We start from the raw sequence: 23,219 nt of genomic DNA on the forward strand, positions 1-23,219 counted from the left end.
GTAAGCAATTACATAAAGTGCAGCTTCGGGTTGCTCCTCATTACACCCCACAGACCATGAAATATTATTTACATCATCAACATAGGAAGCACTACAAAACCTCTTGTAGGACCTCTTATTATTAGGTCCAGTCTTTGGAAGATATGGCTACCATATTTTGATCACTACATCCAAAGCATTTCAATACTGCTTTACAGCAGACTTCTGCAGCATTAGTAAAGATATGATCAATACATGTCGATTTCATTCCTGTGCTGTTTGTAAATACCCTGGTAGGTTGACTGAACCAGGTTGCAGGCACTGGCTACAGTTTGAAACTTTTTCTTGAGTGGGCAGCTTGATGAAAGCCATTCAATATTTAGGTCACCCAGAAAATATACCTCTCTGCTTGATAATGTATTATATACATTATCAAGCATTTCACACATGTTATCCAGATACTGACTGTAAGAACTTGGTGGTCTATAGCATATTCCCACAAGAATGGGCTTTAGGTGAGGCAGATGAACCTGTAGCCATATTACTTATATTATACAGTATTTAACATGAGATCGTCTCTAAGCTTAACAGGAATGTGGCTCTGAATATAGACCGCAACACCACCCCTGTTGGCATTTATGTATTTTCTGTAGATGTTATAACCATGTATTGCTACCACTATATTATAACTATCAGGAATCAAGATAAGACCCAGATGCAGACACGTTGAATAAATAATGGTTTACTAATCCAAGGGGCAGGCAAGCAGGGGTCAATAATCCAGAGATGGGGCAAGGATACCGGTCGGCAGGCAGGTTCAGAGACAGGGGCAGGCAGAGTGGTTAGGCAGGTGGGTACAGAGACGGGACAGGCAGAGTGGTTAGGCAGGTGGGTACAGAGTCAGGGGCAGGCAGAGTGGTTAGGCAGGTGGGTACAGAGTCAGGGGCAGGCAGAGTGGTTAGGCAGGTGGGTACAGAGTCAGGGGCAGGCAGAGTGGTTAGGCAGGTGGGTACAGAGTCAGGGGCAGGCAGAGTGGTTAGGCAGGTGGGTACAGAGTCAGGGGCAGGCAGAGTGGTTAGGCAGGTGGGTACAGAGTCAGGGGCAGGCAGAGTGGTTAGGCAGGTGGGTACAGAGTCAGGGGCAGGCAGAGTGGTTAGGCAGGTGGGTACAGAGTCAGGGGCAGGCAGAGTGGTTAGGCAGGTGGGTACAGAGTCAGGGGCAGGCAGAGTGGTTAGGCAGGTGGGTACAGAGACGGGACAGGCAGAGTGGTTAGGCAGGTGGGTACAGAGTCAGGGGCAGGCAGAGTGGTTAGGCAGGTGGGTACAGAGTCAGGGGCAGGCAGAGTGGTTAGGCAGGTGGGTACAGAGTCAGGGGCAGGCAGAGTGGTTAGGCAGGTGGGTACAGAGTCAGGGGCAGGCAGAGTGGTTAGGCAGGTGGGTACAGAGACGGGACAGGCAGAGTGGTTAGGCAGGTGGGTACAGAGTCAGGGGCAGGCAGAGTGGTTAGGCAGGTGGGTACAGAGACGGGACAGGCGGAGTGGTTAGGCAGGTGGGTACAGAGACGGGACAGGCAGAGTGGTTAGGCAGGTGGGTACAGAGTCAGGGGCAGGCAGAGTGGTTAGGCAGGTGGGTACAGAGTCAGGGGCAGGCAGAGTGGTTAGGCAGGTGGGTACAGAGTCAGGGGCAGGCAGAGTGGTTAGGCAGGTGGGTACAGAGTCAGGGGCAGGCAGAGTGGTTAGGCAGGTGGGTACAGAGACGGGACAGGCAGAGTGGTTAGGCAGGTGGGTACAGAGTCAGGGGCAGGCAGAGTGGTTAGGCAGGTGGGTACAGAGACGGGACAGGCGGAGTGGTTAGGCAGGTGGGTACAGAGACGGGACAGGCAGAGTGGTTAGGCAGGTGGGTACAGAGTCAGGGGCAGGCAGAGTGGTTAGGCAGGTGGGTACAGAGACGGGACAGGCAGAGTGGTTAGGCAGGTGGGTACAGAGACGGGACAGGCAGAGTGGTTAGGCAGGTGGGTACAGAGTCAGGGGCAGGCAGAGTGGTTAGGCAGGTGGGTACAGAGTCAGGGGCAGGCAGAGTGGTTAGGCAGGTGGGTACAGAGACGGGACAGGCAGAGTGGTTAGGCAGGTGGGTACAGAGACGGGACAGGCGGAGTGGTTAGGCAGGTGGGTACAGAGTCAGGGGCAGGCAGAGTGGTTAGGCAGGTGGGTACAGAGACGGGACAGGCGGAGTGGTTAGGCAGGTGGGTACAGAGTCAGGGGCAGGCAGAGTGGTTAGGCAGGTGGGTACAGAGACGGGACAGGCGGAGTGGTTAGGCAGGTGGGTACAGAGTCAGGGGCAGGCAGAGTGGTTAGGCAGGTGGGTACAGAGACGGGACAGGCAGAGTGGTTAGGCAGGTGGGTACAGAGTCAGGGGCAGGCAGAGTGGTTAGGCAGGTGGGTACAGAGACGGGACAGGCGGAGTGGTTAGGCAGGTGGGTACAGAGACGGGACAGGCGGAGTGGTTAGGCAGGTGGGTACAGAGTCAGGGGCAGGCAGAGTGGTTAGGCAGGTGGGTACAGAGACGGGACAGGCGGAGTGGTTAGGCAGGTGGGTACAGAGTCAGGGGCAGGCAGAGTGGTTAGGCAGGTGGGTACAGAGACGGGACAGGCAGAGTGGTTAGGCAGGTGGGTACAGAGTCAGGGGCAGGCAGAGTGGTTAGGCAGGTGGGTACAGAGTCAGGGGCAGGCAGAGTGGTTAGGCAGGTGGGTACAGAGACCGTACAGGCAGAGTGGTTAGGCAGGTGGGTACAGAGTCAGGGGCAGGCAGAGTGGTTAGGCAGGTGGGTACAGAGACGGGACAGGCGGAGTGGTTAGGCAGGTGGGTACAGAGTCAGGGGCAGGCAGAGTGGTTAGGCAGGTGGGTACAGAGACGGGACAGGCGGAGTGGTTAGGCAGGTGGGTACAGAGACGGGACAGGCAGAGTGGTTAGGCAGGTGGGTACAGAGACGGGACAGGCAGAGTGGTTAGGCAGGTGGGTACAGAGACGGGACAGGCAGAGTGGTTAGGCAGGTGGGTACAGAGACGGGACAGGCAGAGTGGTTAGGCAGGTGGGTACAGAGACGGGACAGGCAGAGTGGTTAGGCAGGTGGGTACAGAGTCAGGGGCAGGCAGAGTGGTTAGGCAGGTGGGTACAGAGACGGGACAGGCAGAGTGGTTAGGCAGGTGGGTACAGAGACGGGACAGGCAGAGTGGTTAGGCAGGTGGGTACAGAGTCAGGGGCAGGCAGAGTGGTTAGGCAGGTGGGTACAGAGACGGGACAGGCGGAGTGGTTAGGCAGGTGGGTACAGAGTCAGGGGCAGGCAGAGTGGTTAGGCAGGTGGGTACAGAGACGGGACAGGCGGAGTTGTTAGGCAGGTGGGTACAGAGTCAGGGGCAGGCAGAGTGGTTAGGCAGGTGGGTACAGAGACGGGACAGGCAGAGTGGTTAGGCAGGTGGGTACAGAGACGGGACAGGCGGAGTGGTTAGGCAGGTGGGTACAGAGTCAGGGGCAGGCAGAGTGGTTAGGCAGGTGGGTACAGAGACGGGACAGGCAGAGTGGTTAGGCAGGTGGGTACAGAGTCAGGGGCAGGCAGAGTGGTTAGGCAGGTGGGTACAGAGACGGGACAGGCGGAGTGGTTAGGCAGGTGGGTACAGAGTCAGGGGCAGGCAGAGTGGTTAGGCAGGTGGGTACAGAGTCAGGGGCAGGCAGAGTGGTTAGGCAGGTGGGTACAGAGACGGGACAGGCAGAGTGGTTAGGCAGGTGGGTACAGAGTCAGGGGCAGGCAGAGTGGTTAGGCAGGTGGGTACAGAGACGGGACAGGCGGAGTGGTTAGGCAGGTGGGTACAGAGTCAGGGGCAGGCAGAGTGGTTAGGCAGGTGGGTACAGAGTCAGGGGCAGGCAGAGTGGTTAGGCAGGTGGGTACAGAGACGGGACAGGCAGAGTGGTTAGGCAGGTGGGTACAGAGTCAGGGGCAGGCAGAGTGGTTAGGCAGGTGGGTACAGAGACGGGACAGGCGGAGTGGTTAGGCAGGTGGGTACAGAGACGGGACAGGCAGAGTGGTTAGGCAGGTGGGTACAGAGACGGGACAGGCAGAGTGGTTAGGCAGGTGGGTACAGAGACGGGACAGGCAGAGTGGTTAGGCAGGTGGGTACAGAGACGGGACAGGCAGAGTGGTAAGGCAGGTGGGTACAGAGACGGGACAGGCAGAGTGGTTAGGCAGGTGGGTACAGAGTCAGGGGCAGGCAGAGTGGTTAGGCAGGTGGGTACAGAGACGGGACAGGCAGAGTGGTTAGGCAGGTGGGTACAGAGACGGGACAGGCAGAGTGGTTAGGCAGGTGGGTACAGAGTCAGGGGCAGGCAGAGTGGTTAGGCAGGTGGGTACAGAGACGGGACAGGCGGAGTGGTTAGGCAGGTGGGTACAGAGTCAGGGGCAGGCAGAGTGGTTAGGCAGGTGGGTACAGAGACGGGACAGGCGGAGTTGTTAGGCAGGTGGGTACAGAGTCAGGGGCAGGCAGAGTGGTTAGGCAGGTGGGTACAGAGACGGGACAGGCAGAGTGGTTAGGCAGGTGGGTACAGAGACGGGACAGGCTGAGTGGTTAGGCAGGTGGGTACAGAGTCAGGGGCAGGCAGAGTGGTTAGGCAGGTGGGTACAGAGACGGGACAGGCAGAGTGGTTAGGCAGGTGGGTACAGAGTCAGGGGCAGGCAGAGTGGTTAGGCAGGTGGGTACAGAGACGGGTCATTAACCTTGTTTCTTAGACAACACATATCAATGTGGGATAATTTTGGCTCTTTTCTGGGATGTTTGATTGTTGTGATTGTTTTACTAAGCGACTTATCAGAAGAAGACATGGCAGTGATATTTATGTTTGAGCTGATAGTGCAGGGTGAACTGCACACAGTGGACTTCCTACTAGGGCACACCACCTCAGTTCTAACTGAATAACTCTTATTCATAGACACATGAATACTGCATACAGTAGCTATAGGATCGACAGACGCATTCAGGGGATTTTGAGGGACATACATTAGGATACTTACATTATGACTTCCAACACTCCTGGGACAATGTACATTTGTTGCAGCACTACGACAAACAGCGACACAATGGTATGGATTATCTGAGCTGGGATGGGGTCATTGATAAGTCATTGTCTCAAAGCAGCCTTGAAATGTGTGGACAGAATCCAGGAGCCAAGACCTGAAATAATTGCCACATTTTTGGAATCTTTCAGAGCTAGAATCAGTTCTTTAAAATACATTTTCAGCAGTTCCAAGCTAGCCCTCCTGATCTCGTTTGACCCCACATGGACTACGACAGCTTCAGCCCCCGGTAGCTGCCATAGAACGGTAGAAAGCAGACTTGTAATGTCCTGTACTTGTGCTCAAGGATTTCTGCCCCGGGAACCGAGATGTTTCTCACCATAGAGCTGCCGATGACGACAGCTGGTGCAACGACTGAGGAGGTGCGGCCGCTCTTTCACCTCGAATGGCCTCACAGACCCTCCGAGGATTGATGGGCGGTGAGGCACAATGGACCCGTGCCAGCTGTAGAATACATTGTGGCTGATGCAGGGGCGGGGGTCTGAGACACTGGTACGTACACGGTCCAATGAGGGGGGGCTCTGAAGACCTCGAACCAAGTTAGAGGCCACCGGAGAGAGAGACAGAACTGAGGTCTGATTGTTAGGTCTAAGTCAAAGGCAGGAAATGGTGTGCCTGTGTGTGGGGGTGGGTGAGGGGAGGACAGCTGTCACTCACTTATACTGATTGAGGATGGAGGCTCAGGGGCTTGAGAGAGAGTCTTTAAGCTTAAAGAGAGAGGAGAGGAACAGCCAGTGAAGGGCCAAGATCCAGTCAGGCTGAATTACGGCCCCTTGTAGTGTTCTCAGATGTGTAGAATAGTACTTTTAAAGAGGGATCGATGGCCTGACAAATTGCTCCGGAGAGGTACCTTCTTTATTGGGCTGCTCTGTGTGTGTGTGTGTGTGTGTGTGTGTGTGTGTGTGTGTGTGTGTGTGTGTGTGTGTGTGTGTGTGTGCGTGCGTGCGTGCGTGCGTGCGTGCGTGCGTGCGTGCGTGCGTGCGTGCGTGCGTGCGTGCGTGCGTGCGTGTCTGTCTGTCTGTAGCCTATGTATCACTGCATGGGTACCTGTGTAGTGGATGTATGTCATGTGTATATAAACCTGTAGTGCTTTGTATGTATTACATTCATGGTCTTTGAAATCTGTGGTCCATTTGTGGTGGGTTTATTGTTGGATGGTGATTTAAATAGCTTGTTATTTTCGTCCAGATCTCTTCCTAAATCGCTTGGCTAGCGATTGACCGACCATTGTCCCCTACCTGCCTGATGCTAGCTCTTTCCAATACTGACCCCTGAAAGAGTGGAGCACAATACTTTATTTTGAGGTTCTTCCTGGGGGTCCACAGGCATCTTTAGTTTTTTTTTTACTCTTTTGTTCCATGAATCTTCACCAGCTAAACTCTTGTCTCTTAGAATGTTTCATGGCTAAAAGAGAACTGAAAACTGGCAGCTTTCCAATGGGTTTATTAGCTTGAAAATGTGTAGCAGCAAAATTAATTGGACTGATTTTATTTTGGAGCTTTGGTGAATCCGACACAGAATATAACTCTTTCTCTCTCTCTCTCCACCCCTCTCTCTTTCTCTCTCTCTCTCTCTCTCTCTCCACCCCTCTCTCTCTCTCCACCCCTCTCTCTTCCTCTCCTTTTTTTCCCCTTTCCTCCCTCCTATTCTCGCTCTCCCATCCCATTTTGTAATAATTGTAATTATGCTCTCTCTCTCTGTCTGTCTCTGCATGCACTGAATAAATGCAACATAATACTCTGAAAACTCACTCCTACATTATACAATTACTGCCTTTCCATTCACAAACACAACAGAGCCAGCTACAGAGCCTTGCAAAAGTATTCATCCCACTTGTTGTTTTTCTTATTTTGCTGCATTAAACCTATAATTTAAATGGATTTTTATTTGGATTTCATGTAATGGACAAACACAAAATAGTCCAAATTGGTGAAGTGAAATGAAAAAAATGACTTGTTTAAAAAACGTATACAGAAAAAACAAACTGAGAAGTGATGCGTTCATATGTATTCACCCCTTTGCTATGGAGCCCCTAAATAAGATCTGGCGCAACAATTACCTTCAGAAATCACATAATTATTTAAATAAAGTCCACCTGTGTGTAATTTAAGTGTCACATGATCTCAGTATATATACAGTACTCCTTTTCTGAAAGGCCCCAGAGCCTGCAACACCACTAAGCAAGGGGCATTACCAAGCAAGCGGCACCATGAAGACCAAGGAGCTCTCCAAACAGGTCAGGGACAAAGTTGTGGAGAAGTACAGATCAGGGTTAGGTTATACAAAAATATCCAAAACTTTGAACATCCCATGGAGCACCATTAAATTCATCGTACATTGTTTTAAAGTATATGGCACCACAACAAACCTGCCAAGAGAGGGCCGCCCACCAAAACTCATGGACAAGGAAAGAAGGGCATTAATCAGAGAGGCAACAAAGAGACCAAAGATAACCCTGAAGGTGCTGCAAAGCTCCACAGCGGAGATTGGAGTATCTGTCCATAGGACCACTTTAAGCTGTACACTCCACAGAGCTCGGCTTTATGGAAGAGTGTCCAGAAAGAAATAAGCAAACATATTTGGTGTTCGCCAAAAGGCATGCATGTGACTCCCCAAACAGATGGAAGAAGGTACTCTGCTCAGATTAGACAAACATGTTGCTTTTTGGTCATCAAGGAAAACGCTATGTTTAGCGCAAACCTAACACCTATCATCACCCCGGGAACACCATCCTCACAGTAAAGCATGGTGGTGGCAGCATCATGCTGTGGGGATGTTTTTCATCAGCAGGGACTGGGAAACTGGTCAGAATTGAAGGAATGATGGATGTAGCTAAATACAGGGACATTCTTGAGGGAAACCTGTTTCAGTCTTCCAGAGATTTTAGACTGGGACGGAGATTCACCTTCCAGCAAGACAATGACCCTAATTATACTGCTAAAGCAACACTTGAGTGGTTTAAGGGGAAACATTTCAATGTGTTGGAATGGCGTATTCAAAGCCCAGACCTCAATCCAATTGAGAATCTATGGTAAGACTTAAAGATTGCTCTACACCAGAGGAACCCATCCAACTTGAAGAAGCTGGAGCAGATGTACCTTGAAGAATGGGCAAAAATCCCAGTGGCTACATTTTCCAAGCTTATAGAGACATACCCCAAGAGACTTGCAGCTGTAATTGCTGTGAAAGGTGGCTCTACAAAGTATTGACTTTGTGGGGTTGAATAGTTATGCACGCTCAAGTTTTTAGTTTTTCTGTGTAACGTCTTGTTTGTTTCACAATAAAAAATGTGCATCTTCAAAGTGTTAGGCATGTTGTGTAAATTAAATTATACAAATCCTCCAAAAATCTATTTTAATTCCATGTTGTAAGGCAGGGGTGTCAAACTCATTCCACGGAGGGCCTAGTGTCTGCAGGTTTTTGGTTTTTCCTTTCAATAAAGCCCTAGACAACCAGGTGTGGGGAGTTCCTAACTAATTAGTGATGTTAATTCATCAATCAAGTACAAGGGAGGAGCGAAAACCCGCAGACACTCGGCCCCCCGTGGAATGAGTTTGACACCTGTGTTGTAAGGCAACAAAATAGGAAAAATGAGAAGGGGGGTGAATGCTTTCGCAAGTCACTGTAATGTAAACAATCCAGGCTTTTTTTGCCAATGGAATGATGGGTTTTGGGTTTTTTCATTTGAACAGCAATGGTGCATATTTGCATTGTATTATGATGTAACAGTAGAAGGGTTTCATCTTCAACGTGTGAAGCATAAACCAAACCAGAAGTTCTGGTAACAGAGTTGCTACCTTCTGATTGGTTTAGGCATGTGTGACTTTGAGGAATTTCCAGCAAAGTCCTAAACAAGGCAAATACGCAGTGAACTTGAAGTTGGTACACCACCATGTCCACATTACCTGGTCCACACTACCTGGTCCACACTACCTGGTAAACTAACTGGTCCACACTACCTGTTACACTACCTGGTACACATGACCTGGTCCACACTACCTGGTAAACTAACTGGTCCACACTACCTGTTACACTACCTGGTACACATGACCTGGTCCACACTACCTGGTAAACTAACTGGTCCACACTACCTGTTACACTACCTGGTACACATGACCTGGTCCACACTACCTGGTACACTACCTGGTCCAGATGACCTGGTACACTACCGGGTCCACATGACCTGGTACACTTCCTGGTACACTACCTGGTACATTACCTGGTCCACACAACCTGGTCCACGGTACCTGGTCCACACTACCTGGTCCACACTACTTGGTACACTAAATTGTCCACACTACCTGGTCCACACTACCTGATACACTACCTGGTCCACACTACCTGGTACACTAACTAAGTTGGTACACTACCTGGTTCACGCAACCTGAGATACAGGTAAGAACTTGAAGTTGGTACCCTACCTGGTACACTACCTGGTCCACACTACCTGGTACACTACCTGGTCCACACTACCTGAGATACAGGTAGGAACTTGAAGTTGGCACACAACCTGGTCCACACTACCTGAGATACAGGTAAGAACTTGAAGTTGGTACACTACCTGGTACACTACCTGGTCCACGCTACCTGAGATACAGGTAAGAACTTGAAGTTGGTACACTACCTGGTACACGCTACCTGAGATACAGGTAAGAACTTGAAGTTGGTACACTACCTGGTTCACACTACCTGGTCCACACTAACTGAGATACAGGTAAGAACTTGAGACAAGGCTTCCTGTTGCTTTCTGGGGCACCGTGAGTAGCAGGTCACAAGGTGTTTACGCATACCCTCTATGTGGTAGGCTACAGTCAGTATCAGCAATGCAGTAAATTGGAGGACCAGCCCTTAACAGAACAGTCTTTCTTTGTCAATGGCCATATCATCCCATTTTATCACCACAAGTCAAGTCCAAACTGAATGTGAAGTGTTATAGCCTAACCTTTTTGAAATCTTCCTTTATATTCTGTACAGCTACATCAAATCAAATGTTATTGGTCACATACACATATTTATCAGATGTTATTGCGGGTGTAGCGAAATGATTGTGTTCCTAGCTCCAACAGTGCAGTATTATCTAACAATTCACAACAATACACACAAATTGAAAAGCAAAATAATGGAATTAAGAAATATATACTAAATATTAGGAAGAGCAATGTCAGAGTCCGGAGTATGAATATATATATATACTGTATGACATGAGTGAAACAGTATGTAAACATGATTAAAGTGAGCAGTGTTCCATTATTAAAGTGACCAGTGGTTCCATGTACATAGGGCAGCAACCTCTAAGGTGGATAGCTAAGCAGCCGAGCTACAGAACATGTAGGAGTCGTTCCTCGTCCCTCACTTCTCATGTAAAACTCAATGCCTCTATCTCTCGCTCTCTTTTCATCATCTTACAGGAAAAGAAGACTATGTGGCGACCTTCAAGGGATCCGAGTTCTTCTGCTACGACCTGTCCTTGAACCCGATCCAGAGCAGCAGCGACGAGATCACCCTGTCCTTCAAGACGTTACAGAGGAACGGTCTGATGCTTCACACGGGGAAGTCTGCAGACTATGTCAATCTGGCCCTGAAAAACGGAGCTGTGTCGCTGGTCATTAATTTGGGATCTGGAGCCTTTGAAGCTCTGGTGGAACCGGTCAATGGGAAATTCAATGACAATGATTGGCATGATGTCAAAGTTACAAGGAATCTACGTCAGGTAACAGTACAGAGGGGGACTGCCATGGAGACCTAGTATTAAACTAGTTTAGATGAGCCACATTTGATTGAATTTGATCATTACAATCAAACTACTTTAACAATTTTTTGGAATAAGTATTTGGATTGATTAAAATAATGATGAGGAAGGTGGTGCTGCATTTGAGGAGGGACACATATAGACCAATGGTAGGCATCAATAGAGAACAGACCATGGAATATCAGAGGCATCAATAGTGGAAAGACCATGTCAAAAAGATCACAGCTCTTACCGAGTGTCACTTTGTTCAGAAGCGGATCTCTGAGTCATCGCTTTATTTTCCCTCTATAGTTGTGACCACAATGAACAGCCTCTATTGACTATTAGAGGATCAGCCTTCTCCTTGGTGACCTCTGGGTCTTTGGCTGCTTAACACATGCTATTTGTACTGAAAAATACAAAGCACGCGAAGATGGGTTTTTCTGTTAGAATACAGCTTGGACAGATTGCTACAGTTACGCCCACAAAAAAAGTCAACCACTGAATTAAGAAACATATAAGCAACACCGTTTACAAGCGACACAGTTTACAAGCAACACAGTTTACAAGCGACACAGTTTGCTTTACGCCATATAGGTGGAAGTACAGAATTTAATGGCTTTCTTTTCACTTGAACAGCATCCACCAACACACGAGCTCTCTAGATGTGTTCCTGCTCACAGCATCCTACCAACACACGAGCTCTCTAGATGTGTTCCTGCTCACAGCATCCTACCAACACACGAGCTCTCTAGATGTGTTCCTGCTCACAGCATCCTACCAACACACGAGCTCTCTAGATGTGTTCCTGCTCACAGCATCCTACCAACACACTAGCTCTCTAGATGTGTTCCTGCTCACAGCATCCTACCAACACACTAGCTCTCTAGATGTGTTCCTGCTCACAGCATCCTACCAACACACTAGCTCTCTAGATGTGTTCCTGCTCACAGCATCCTACCAACACACTAGCTCTCTAGATGTGTTCCTGCTCACAGCATCCTACCAACACACTAGCTCTCTAGATGTGTTCCTGCTCACATGGTAGTGGATTGTTTCTTTCGAAACACCACACCGACAAAGAGTTTAAAAAATTATCTAGATAATTTGAGTAATGTTAAAATTGAATTGATTTGTGAAAACATTAAGAATGTATAATGAAAGTGCATGCTCAACAGGGGAATCAAATTATCCTTCTCATTTTGTGTCAGGGTCTTCTTTGCTTTGTCTCATTGCAGTAAAGTGATCCTAAAGTCCATCAATAAGACCAAAATGGAGGTACAGTACTGTAAGATGAGATCCTGACCACCGACATCCCAACGGATGGGATTGGTCGGAATCGTGGTCCAAAACTGGTCTTGAAAATCATGAAAATGGTCCAATGAAAATGATTATGTAATTAACCCAAAGCATCTAAAGATAAAAAATGACGATCTGAAGGACTTTCGTTAAAGAGGGTCGACTGATGTGCTTTAGGCATTCTCTCTTATTAACCATTTGTTTTCTGTCAGTTATACCATGTCAGAGGGGTGGCGGGTTGTTGATGCCTACCCAGGGCAGTACAGTCTACATGGTCAGTCCCATGTAGACCATAGGGAGTCATCGATCGATCCAATATGAGCTAGCTCACTTCCACTGTGGGTGCATTTTCGCTAGTCTTCCTTAGTCTGTTTTTTTTCTTGTAAAAATAACTTATTTTGCCCTTTTTTACTCTATGTTACTAACATGCTTTGAAAAACAACAACTAACATGTCATTCATGGAATGTGTCATACTACTAACCAATATATTGTTTTACCGTTTATTAACAACAACAACAATGTGCTAACTTTTGGTAGTTAACCATCAGCTCTTTTTTGAGTAACTATCGTTATTCTGTTGACAGTTTTTCATTTCCTTTCTCCCCCTCTCCACAAAGCACTCAGGCATTGGACACGCTATGGTAAACAAACTCCATTGTTCGGTAGATATCATTCTAATTGTTTCTTAGTTTGGGTTTGCCGTGTGTTTCTTTTCTATCTTTTCTTACTGTAGACGTCATTAACAAAAAAAGGGGAACTGCGGTTGGTACTCTTTCTGCTTACCTTTTGACCTCCTTTTTATTTTGACACTATTTTCATCCATTGATTGGATTTCACCACTTCCGGTTATTTTAACTTCCTGTATCCTGTCCAATCACATTTTTAGGAGCATCGTTTCAAGCCTTTTGCATCAAGCAGTGTTTATCAAAGGAGGACCAATGTCTGTCTCCTGCCTGGCTGGCCTGATGCTCATTGGCTCAGCCAGTGATCTATTTCCCATTCACTCTGCATGGCATGCACTCTGAATGCTGCTCTGTACGCTGCACATGCTCATACTACCCACTATTCATCCAGGCCAGCTGTCGTTTTCATTGCTGCTTTTTCTTCTGGTCCTTGCTGGTGATTTGTCATCATCTGCTTCTGCATGCATCCGACACGAGCGCAAAGTGTCAGATTAAATCGATTAGCAAACACTATCTGGGGAAATGTTTATTTTGTGTGCTTGCATGCAAAAAGAAAATACTAAACGCCTTACTTTTGTATTTCTGAAAAAACTAATTTCTGGCATATCATTAACCAAACGCTAAACATGTGGTTGTGGCTTCTACTTGCTTGTTACTGTCTATATGTAACCCACTTGCACGCTATAGTCTTTTTTTTTCTGAAAACAAACTGCTGATGAACTTTTACTAATATGTAAACTTAACAAAACTAACCTAGATAACATTCTACTAACACCATTTTTGTGTCTGCTGAAATTACTTTGAGTTGCAGTAGGGGCTAACTTACTAACACACTTAGTCTGGGGCAACTAAATAACTCCCTAGCTAACTAGATTTATCATTCCCTTGGAGGGCTAGCCATCTACTTTTCAAACTACTAATCCTAAACTGGACAAAATAACCAAAAACAAGAAAATAAAAAAACAGACATGAAAATGGGTTTCTACAATCTTTACCAAACATCTATAGAAGAACAATTATACTATCAGAAGACAATGAAAGAGGCAAAACGCCACTGGACTGAGAGCTCTGATAGGCTATCAGAGTATAGCGTGTCCTTTCCCTGTGCTTTGTTGTCTAGGTAACTATATCCGTGGATGGGATACTGACCACCACAGGGTATACTCAAGAAGACTACACCATGCTAGGCTCCGACGACTTTTTCTATGTTGGTGGGAGTCCTAGCACGGCTGACCTGCCTGGATCACCTGTTAGCAACAACTTTATGGGTTGTCTGAAAGAGGTAAACACCCACACACTGCACAGTGCTCTCAGGGTAGAGGGAGTGGGCATCACACCACACACTGCACAGTGCTCTCAGGGTAGAGGAAGTGGGCATCACACCACACACTGCACAGTGCTCTCAGGGTAGAGGAAGTGGGCATCACACCACACACTGCACAGTGCTCTCAGGGTAGACTAAGTGGGCATCACACCACACACTGCACAGTGCTCTCAGGGTAGACTAAGTGGGCATCACACCACACACTGCACAGTGCTCTCAGGGTAGACTAAGTGGGCATCACACCACACACTGCACAGTGCTCTCAGGGTAGACTAAGTGGGCATCACACCATACACTGCACAGTGCTCTCAGGGTAGACTAAGTGGGCATCACACCACACACTGCACAGTGCTCTCAGGGTAGAGGAAGTGGGCATCACACCACACACTGCACAGTGCTCTCAGGGTAGACTAAGTGGGCATCACACCACACACTGCACAGTGCTCTCAGGGTAGACTAAGTGGGCATCACACCACACACTGCACAGTGCTCTCAGGGTAGACTAAGTGGGCATCACACCACACACTGCACAGTGCTCTCAGGGTAGACTAAGTGGGCATCACACCACACACTGCACAGTGCTCTCAGGGTAGACTAAGTGGGCATCACACCACACACTGCACAGTGCTCTCAGGGTAGACTAAGTGGGCATCACACCACACACTGCACAGTGCTCTCAGGGTAGAGGAAGTGGGCATCACACCACACACTGCACAGTGCCCTCACCCCAGCCAAGGGTGTCATCCTCACGAAACCTAACAGAAAAATTCTCATGCAACGGAGTCTTAATGAGCAGTCAGGGTGCAGACCACATGTCCACGCTCCATCTCTTCCTCATTAGGGCTAGGAGCTCGTTAGGGGCTAGAGCTCATTAAGGGGTTCTATCTCATTAGGGCTAGGAGCTCGTTAGGGGCTAGAGCTCATTAAGGGGTTCTATCTCATTAGGGGCATGCATGTCTTCGTTAGAGGGGTGCTTCTGAGATGATACATGGATCCGTGTCCCAAATGGCATGCTATTGCCCTAGAGTTCTGGTCAAAACTAAGACTCTATGTAGGGAATAGGCTGCCATGTGGGATTCAGACATGGTGTAAACACTGCCATCTGGTTGGTGGTGCCCTCCTTGCAGTCTGCTAGTCCGTGTCCCCAATGTCATCCTATTCCCTATATGGTGCAAAATTGTTGACCAGAGTAGAGAATATGGAAAAGGGTAGAATTTGGGCTGCACAGCTAGTCCTGTCAGTCCACCACACCAAATCAAATCAAATCAAATCATATTTGGTGTGGTGGACTGACAGGACTAGCTGTGCAGCCCAAACAGAGGGGCACACTAGAGAAAACAAAAATCCTCCCTAGTCTTCTGTGTTTTTCTAGGCTGGGATCAAGGCTGGAGTGTGCTGGCAGTTGGCAGTGATGAATGCTACATATAGTTGCTATGAAGTGTCCCAGAGGAAGAGAGCCTAGATGGGATACAGTTTTGTCAAATTCACGTCAAAAGTAGCTAACCCTAACCCTTTTGCTAACATTAACCGAATTCTCTGAACCTGCTACAATCATTATCTTAACCTGCTGCATTAGTGCTCCTAAATCTGCTACAAAAAGTCAACTTTGACAGAAGCTGTATCTTTTCTAGACAAAACCCTGTTCTGTAGGCAATGGTCGCAGGAAGATGACATATGACATATGGTCAAGCAGTGTTCAAGCAGCAGCAAGTTTCCTTGACAACACTTATTGATGACATGTTCCTGTGGCGTAGTCACACTGTTCCCACATGCTTCAAGAGGGCCACAATTGTTCCTGTTCCGAAGAAAGCTAAGGTAACTGAGCTAAACGACTATCGCCCCGTAGCACTCACTTCCGTCATCATGAAATGCTTTGAGAGACTGGTCAAGCATCATATCACCTCCACTCTACCTGACACCCCAGACCCACTCCAATTTGCTTACCACCCCAATAGGTCCACATACGACGCAATCGCAATCACACTGCACACTGCCCTAACCCATCTGGACAAGAGGAATACCTATGTAAGAATGCTGTTCATCGACTACAGCTCAGCATTTAACACCATAGTACACTCCAAACTCGTCATCAAGCTCGAGACACTGGGTCTCGACAACGCCCTGTGGAACTGGGTCCTGGACTTTCTGACGGGCCGCCCCCACGTGATGAGGGTAGGAAACCATCTCCATCCCGCTGATCCTCAACACTGGGGCCCCACAAGGGTGCGTTCTCAGCCCTCTCCTGTACTTCCTGTTCATTCATAACTGCGTGTACATTCACTCCTCTAACTCTATCATCAAGTTTACAGACGACATGGTGGTAGGCTTGATTACCAACTCCGACGAGACGGCCTACAGGGAGGAGGTGAGGGCCTTCGGAGTGTGGTGTTAGGAAAATAACCTCACACTCAATGTCAACAAAACAAAGGAGATGATCGTGGACTTCAGGAAACAGCAGAGGGAGCACCACCCTATCCACATCGACAGGGCAGTAGTGGAGAAGGTGGAAAGTTTTAAGTTCCTCGGTGTACACATCACGGACAAACTGAATTGGTCCACCCACACAGACAGCATGGTAAAGAAGGCGCAACACCGCCTCTTCAACCTCAGGAGGCTGATGAAATGTGTTTTGTCACCAAAAGCACTCACAAACTTTTACAGATGCACAATCGAGAGCATCCTGTCAGGCTGTATCACCACCTGGTACAGCAACTGCTCCGTCCACAACCGTAAGGCTCTCCAGAGGGTAGTGAGGTCTGCACAACGCATCACCAGGGGGAAAACTACCTGCCCTCCAGGACACCTACACCACCCGATGTCACAGGAAGGCCATAAAGATCATCAAGGACAACAACCACCCGAGCCACTGCGTGTTCACCCCGCTATCATCCAGAAGGCTAGGTCAGTACAGGTGCATCAAAGCAGGGACCGAGAGACTGAAAAACAGCTTCTATCTCAAGGCCATCACACTGTTAAACAGCCATCACTAACATTGAGTGGCTGCTGCCAGCATACTGACTCAAATCTCTAGCCATTTTAATAATTAAAAATTGGATGTAATACATGTATCACTAGTCACTTTAAACAATGCCACTTTAATTAATGTTTACATACCCTACATTACTCATCTCATATGTATATGCTGTACTCAATACCATCTACTGCATCTTGCCTATGCCGTTTGGCCATTGCTCATCCGTATATTTATATGTACATATTCTTATTCATTCCTTTACACTTGTGTGTATAAGGTAGTTGTTGTGAATTTGTAAGATTACTTGTTAGATATTACTGCAGGGTCGGAAACTAGAAGCACAAGCATTTCACTACCCTCGCATTAACATCTGCTAACCATGTGTATGTGACCAATAACATTTGATTTGATTCGATTTTGATTTGACAAACACCAGTCTCAGCTGCTGCTGTACTGTTCTGTTGTCATGACAAACACCACTTAGCTGCTGCTATACTGTTCTGTTGTCATGACAAACACCAGTCTGAGCTGCTGCTGTACTGTTCTGTTGTCATGACAAACACCACTTAGCTGCTGCTGTACTGTTCTGTTGTCATGACAAACACCAGTCTTAGCTGCTGCTGTACTGTTCTGTTGTCATGACAAACACCAGTCTTAGCTGTTGCTGTACTGTTCTGTTGTCATGACAAACACCAGTCTTAGCTGCTGCTGTACTGTTCTGTTGTCATGACAAACACCACTCTTAGCTGCTGCTGTACTGTTCTGTTGTCATGACAAATACCAGTCTTAGCTGCTGCTGTACTGTTATGTTGTCATGACAAACACAAGTCTTGGCTGCTGCTGTACTGTTCTGTTGTCATGACAAACACCAGTCTTAGCTGCTGCTGTACTGTTCTGTTGTCATGACAAACACCAGTCTTAGCTGCTGCTGTACTGTTCTGTTGTCATGATAAACACCACTTAGCTGCTGCTGTACTGTTCTGTTGTCATGACAAACACCACTTAGCTGCTGCTGTACTGTTCTGTTGTCATGACAAACACCAGTCTTAGCTGCTGCTGTACTGTTCTGTTGTCATGACAAACACCAGTCTTAGCTGCTGCTGTACTGTTCTGTTGTCATGACAAACACCACTTAGCTGCTGCTGTACTGTTCTGTTGTCATGACAAACACCACTTAGCTGCTGCTGTACTGTTCTGTTGTCATGACAAACACCACTTAGCTGCTGCTATACTGTTCTGTTGTCATGACAAACACCAGTCTTAGCTGCTGCTGTACGGTTCAGTTGTCATGACAAACACCACTTAGCTGCTGCTGTACTGTTCTGTTGTCATGACAAACACCACTTAGCTGCTGCTATACTGTTCTGTTGTCATGACAAACACCAGTCTTAGCTGCTGCTGTACTGTTCTGTTGTCATGACAAACACCACATAGCTGCTGCTGTACTGTTCTGTTGTCATGACAAACACCAGTTTTAGCTGCTGCTGTACTGTTCTGTTGTCATGACAAACACCAGTCTTAGCTGCTGCTGTACTGTTCTGTTGTCATGACAAACACCAGTCTTAGCTGCTGCTGTACTGTTCTGTTGTCGTGACAAACACCAGTCTTAGCTGCTGCTGTACTGTTCTGTTGTCACGACAAACACCAGTCTTAGCTGCTGCTGTACTGTTCTGTTGTCATGACAAACACCACTTAGCTGCTGCTATACTGTTCTGTTGTCATGACAAACACCAGTCTTAGCTGCTGCTGTACTGTTCTGTTGTCATGAAAAACACCACTTAGCTGCTGCTGTACTCTTCTGTTGTCATGACAACCACCACTTAGCTGCTGCTGTACTGTTCTGTTGTCATGACAAACACCAGTCTTAGCTGCTGCTGTACTGTTCTGTTGTCATGACAAACACCAGTCTTAGCTGCTGCTGTACTCTTCTGTTGTCATTACAAACACCACTTAGCTGCCGCTGTACTGTTCTGTTGTCATGACAAACACCAGTCTTAGCTGCTGCTGTACTGTTCTGATGTCATGACAAACACCAGTCTTAGCTGCTGCTGTACTGTTCTGTTGTCATGACAAACACCAGTCTTAGCTGCTGCTGTACTGTTCTGTCCTCATGACAAACACCAGTCTTAGCTGCTGCTGTGCTGTTCTGTTGTCATGAAAAACACCACTTAGCTGCTGCTATACTGTTCTGTTGTCATGACAACCACCAGTCTTAGCTGATGCTGTACTGTTCTGTTGTCATGACAAACAACAGTCTAGGTGCTGCTGTACTGTTCTGTTGTCATGACAATTACCACTCAGCTGCTGCTGTACTGTTCTGTTGTCGTGACAAACACCAGTCTTAGCTGCTGCTGTACTGTTCTGTTGTCATGACAAACACCACTTAGCTGCTGCTGTACTGTTCTGTTGTCATGACACACACCAGTCTTAGCTGCTGCTGTACTGTTCTGTTGTCATGACAAACACCAGTCTTAGCTGCTGCTGTACTGTTCTGTTGTCATGACAAACACCAGTCTTAGCTGCTGCTGTACTGTTCTGTTGTCATGACAAACACCAGTCTTAGCTGCTGCTGTACTATTCTGTTGTCATGACAAATACCAGTCTTAGCTGCTGCTGTACTGTTCTGTTGTCATGAAAAACACCACTTAGCTGCTGCTGTACTGTTCTGTTGTCATGACAACCACCACTTAGCTGCTGCTGTACTGTTCTGTTGTCATGACAAACACCAGTCTTAGCTGCTGCTGTACTGTTCTGTTGTCATGACAAACACCAGTCTTAGCTGCTGCTGTACTGTTCTGTTGTCATGAAAAACACCACTTAGCTGCTGCTGTACTGTTCTGTTGTCATTATAAACACCACTTAGCTGCTGCTGTACTGTTCTGTTGTCATGACAAACACCAGTCTTAGCTGCTGCTGTACTGTTCTGTTGTCATGACAAACACCAGTCTTAGCTGCTGCTGTGCTGTTCTGTTGTCATGACAAACACCAGTCTTAGCTGCTGCTGTACTGTTCTGTTGTCATGACAAACACCAGTCTTAGCTGCTGCTGTACTATTCTGTTGTCATGACAAATACCAGTCTTAGCTGCTGCTGTACTGTTCTGTTGTCATGAAAAACACCACTTAGCTGCTGCTGTACTGTTCTGTTGTCATGACAAACACCACTTAGCTGCTGCTGTACTGTTCTGTTGTCATGACAAACACCAGTCTTAGCTGCTGCTGTACTGTTCTGTTGTCATGACAAACACCAGTCTTAGCTGCTGCTGTACTGTTCTGTTGTCATGAAAAACACCACTTAGCTGCTGCTGTACTGTTCTGTTGTCATGACAAACACCACTTAGCTGCTGCTGTACTGTTCTGTTGTCATGACAAACACCAGTCTTAGCTGCTGCTGTACTGTTCTGTTGTCATGACAAACACCAGTCTTAGCTGCTGCTGTGCTTTTCTGTTGTCATGACAAACACCAGTCTTAGCTGCTGCTGTACTGTTCTGTTGTCATGACAAACACCAGTCTTAGCTGCTGCTGTACTGTTCTGTTGTCATGACAAACACCAGTGCAGTAATAGCCTAGACGTCATGGCTCCAGTTTGATAACAAATTAGTGCAGTACCTTCCTCCTGTGACTGTAAGAGAACAGGAGAGAGAGAAAACGAAAGAGAGGAAGAAAGCAGGAGAGAGCACGAGAGAGAGAGTGAAAGAGATGTGTAAAAGAGAGTGAGGGAAGGGAGAGAGAGGTGGAGAAGGGATGAGATAGGCCTGCCCAAAGCTCCTTGGGCCATATGTGTTGACTCAGTTGACTCAGCGTTACTAAAGCCTCTCCTCTCCTGGCTCCAGCGTTACTAAAGCCTCTCCTCTCCTGGCTCCAGCGTTACTAAAGCCTCTCCTCTCCTGGCTCCAGTGTTACTAAAACCTCTCCTCTCCTGGCTCCAGCGTTACTAAAGCTTCTCCTCTCCTGGCTCCAGCGTTACTAAAGCTTCTCCTCTCCTGGCTCCAGCGTTACTAAAGGCTCTCCTCTCCTGGCTCCAGTGTTACTAAAACCTCTCCTCTCCTGGCTCCAGCGTTACTAAAGCCTCTCCTCTCCTGGCTCCAGCGTTACTAAAGCCTCTCCTCTCCTGGCTCCAGCGTTACTAAGCCTCTCCTCTCCTGGCTCCAGTGTTACTAAAGCTTCTCCTCTCCTGGCTCCAGCGTTACTAAGCCTCTCCTCTCCTGGCTCCAGTGTTACTAAAGCTTCTCCTCTCCTGGCTCCAGCGTTACTAAAGCCTCTCCTCTCCTGGCTCCAGCGTTACTAAGCCTCTCCTCTCCTGGCTCCAGTGTTACTAAAACCTCTCCTCTCCTGGCTCCAGTGTTACTAAAGCCTCTCCTCTCCTGGCTCCAGCGTTACTAAAGCTTCTCCTCTCCTAGCTCCAGTGTTACTAAAGCCTCTCCTCTCCTGGCTCCAGCGTTACTAAAGCCTCTCCTCTCTTGGCTCCAGCGTTACTAAAGCCTCTCCTCTCCTGGCTCCAGTGTTACTAAAGCCCCTCTTTCTGCATTCTGCAGGCCCTCTCCCGCTCTCTCTCTATCTCTTTTCGCTCTCTCTCAGCTCCTCTTTAGAGATATCATTCCCTCCCTCCCTCCCTACCTACCTACCTCCCTCCACACACACCACTGCCAAGAGATTGTCAAGTTGGTTTTCTTTCTCCCACCAATAGGTTTCATCTATTTTCATGGTGTATCTTTAAACATGGCTTGAAAACTTAACTTGGCTCCGTTACAGATTTCTGAATGACCTAACCTTTTATCAAGCTGTTTTTAAAAGTGTTTCTCAAAGAGATAAGAGGAAATGTCAAGAGTCAAAATATTAGAACTGTATCCAGTTCAGTTAGTTGTCTGTTTTATTATTATAAAGGTTTCCGATTGTCTCACCGTAGGCTTCAGACAAAATTGATAGAATTCTATGTACAGATGGACTGTAGGATCTTTATTTGATCACTCTTTTCTTGCTGAAACTTTCCCTGTACAGCAGTACAGTATTCAAGGTTTAAAAAGGCTTCTACGGTTTGTAATTTCCACTTGAAAATGTTAGAATTGATTTGCCCTAACGATAAATCTATCAACCCTTCCAAAAAATATCCATGATCATATTTTCCTGCAGTAGAAGATCCTACATCTGTACTGTCCTGTAGTGGTCTTCAGTAGTTCAATTGGTAGAGCATGCAATGCCAGGATAGTGGGTTCGATTCCCGGGACTACCCACACGTAAATTGTATGAAAGCATGCCTGTATGTCACTTTGAATCAAAAGCATATATTATATTAGACAGTATAATGGTGCTTTAGCACCGTAGAGACAACTACAGTACAGTCACTACTGAAGCACCGTAGAGACAACTACAGTACAGTCACTACTGAAGCTCTGTGGAGACAACTACAGTACAGTCACTACTGAAGCACCGTAGAGACAACTACAGTACAATCACTACTGAAGCACCATAGAAACAACTACAGTACAGTCACTACTGAAGCTCTGTGGAGACAACTACAGTACAGTCACTAATGAAGCACCGTAGACACAACTACAGTACAGTCACTACTGAAGCACCGTAGAGACAACTACAGTACAGTCACTACTGAAGCACCGTAGAGACAACTACAGTACAGTCACTACTGAAGCACCGTAGAGACAACTACAGTACAGTCACTACTGAAGCACCGTAGAAACAACTACAGTACAGTCACTACTGAAGCACCGTAGAGACAACTACAGTACAGTCACTAATGAAGCACCGTAGAGACAACTACAGTACAGTCACTAATGAAGCACCGTAGAGACAACTACAGTACAGTCACTACTGAAGCACCGTAGAGACAACTACAGTACAGTCACTACTGAAGCACCGTAGAGACAACTACAGTACAGTCACTAATGAAGCACCGTAGAGACAACTACAGTACAATCACTACTGAAGCACCGTAGAGACAACTACAGTACAGTCACTACTGAAGCACCGTAGAGACAACTACAGTACAGTCACTACTGAAGCTCTGTGGAGACAACTACAGTACAGTCACTACTGAAGCACCGTAGAGACAACTACAGTACAATCACTACTGAAGCACCATAGAAACAACTACAGT

General features: G+C 47.3%; 1 protein-coding gene across 1 annotated transcript in view; it reads left to right on the plus strand.

Moving 5' to 3' along the window:
* Nucleotides 1-23,219, plus strand: part of LOC129860701 (neurexin-1a-like) — a 905,999-nt gene that overhangs the window by 279,233 nt on the left and 603,547 nt on the right. The window contains exons 6-8 of the mRNA XM_055931415.1: nt 10,508-10,809; nt 12,745-12,768; nt 13,931-14,092. Coding sequence (XP_055787390.1) covers nt 10,508-10,809; nt 12,745-12,768; nt 13,931-14,092 — 488 coding nt within the window. The remainder of the gene's footprint in view (nt 1-10,507; nt 10,810-12,744; nt 12,769-13,930; nt 14,093-23,219) is intronic.

Source organism: Salvelinus fontinalis, chromosome 1 (assembly GCF_029448725.1).
Source record: "Salvelinus fontinalis isolate EN_2023a chromosome 1, ASM2944872v1, whole genome shotgun sequence".
In the NCBI taxonomy this organism is placed as follows: domain Eukaryota; kingdom Metazoa; phylum Chordata; class Actinopteri; order Salmoniformes; family Salmonidae; genus Salvelinus; species Salvelinus fontinalis.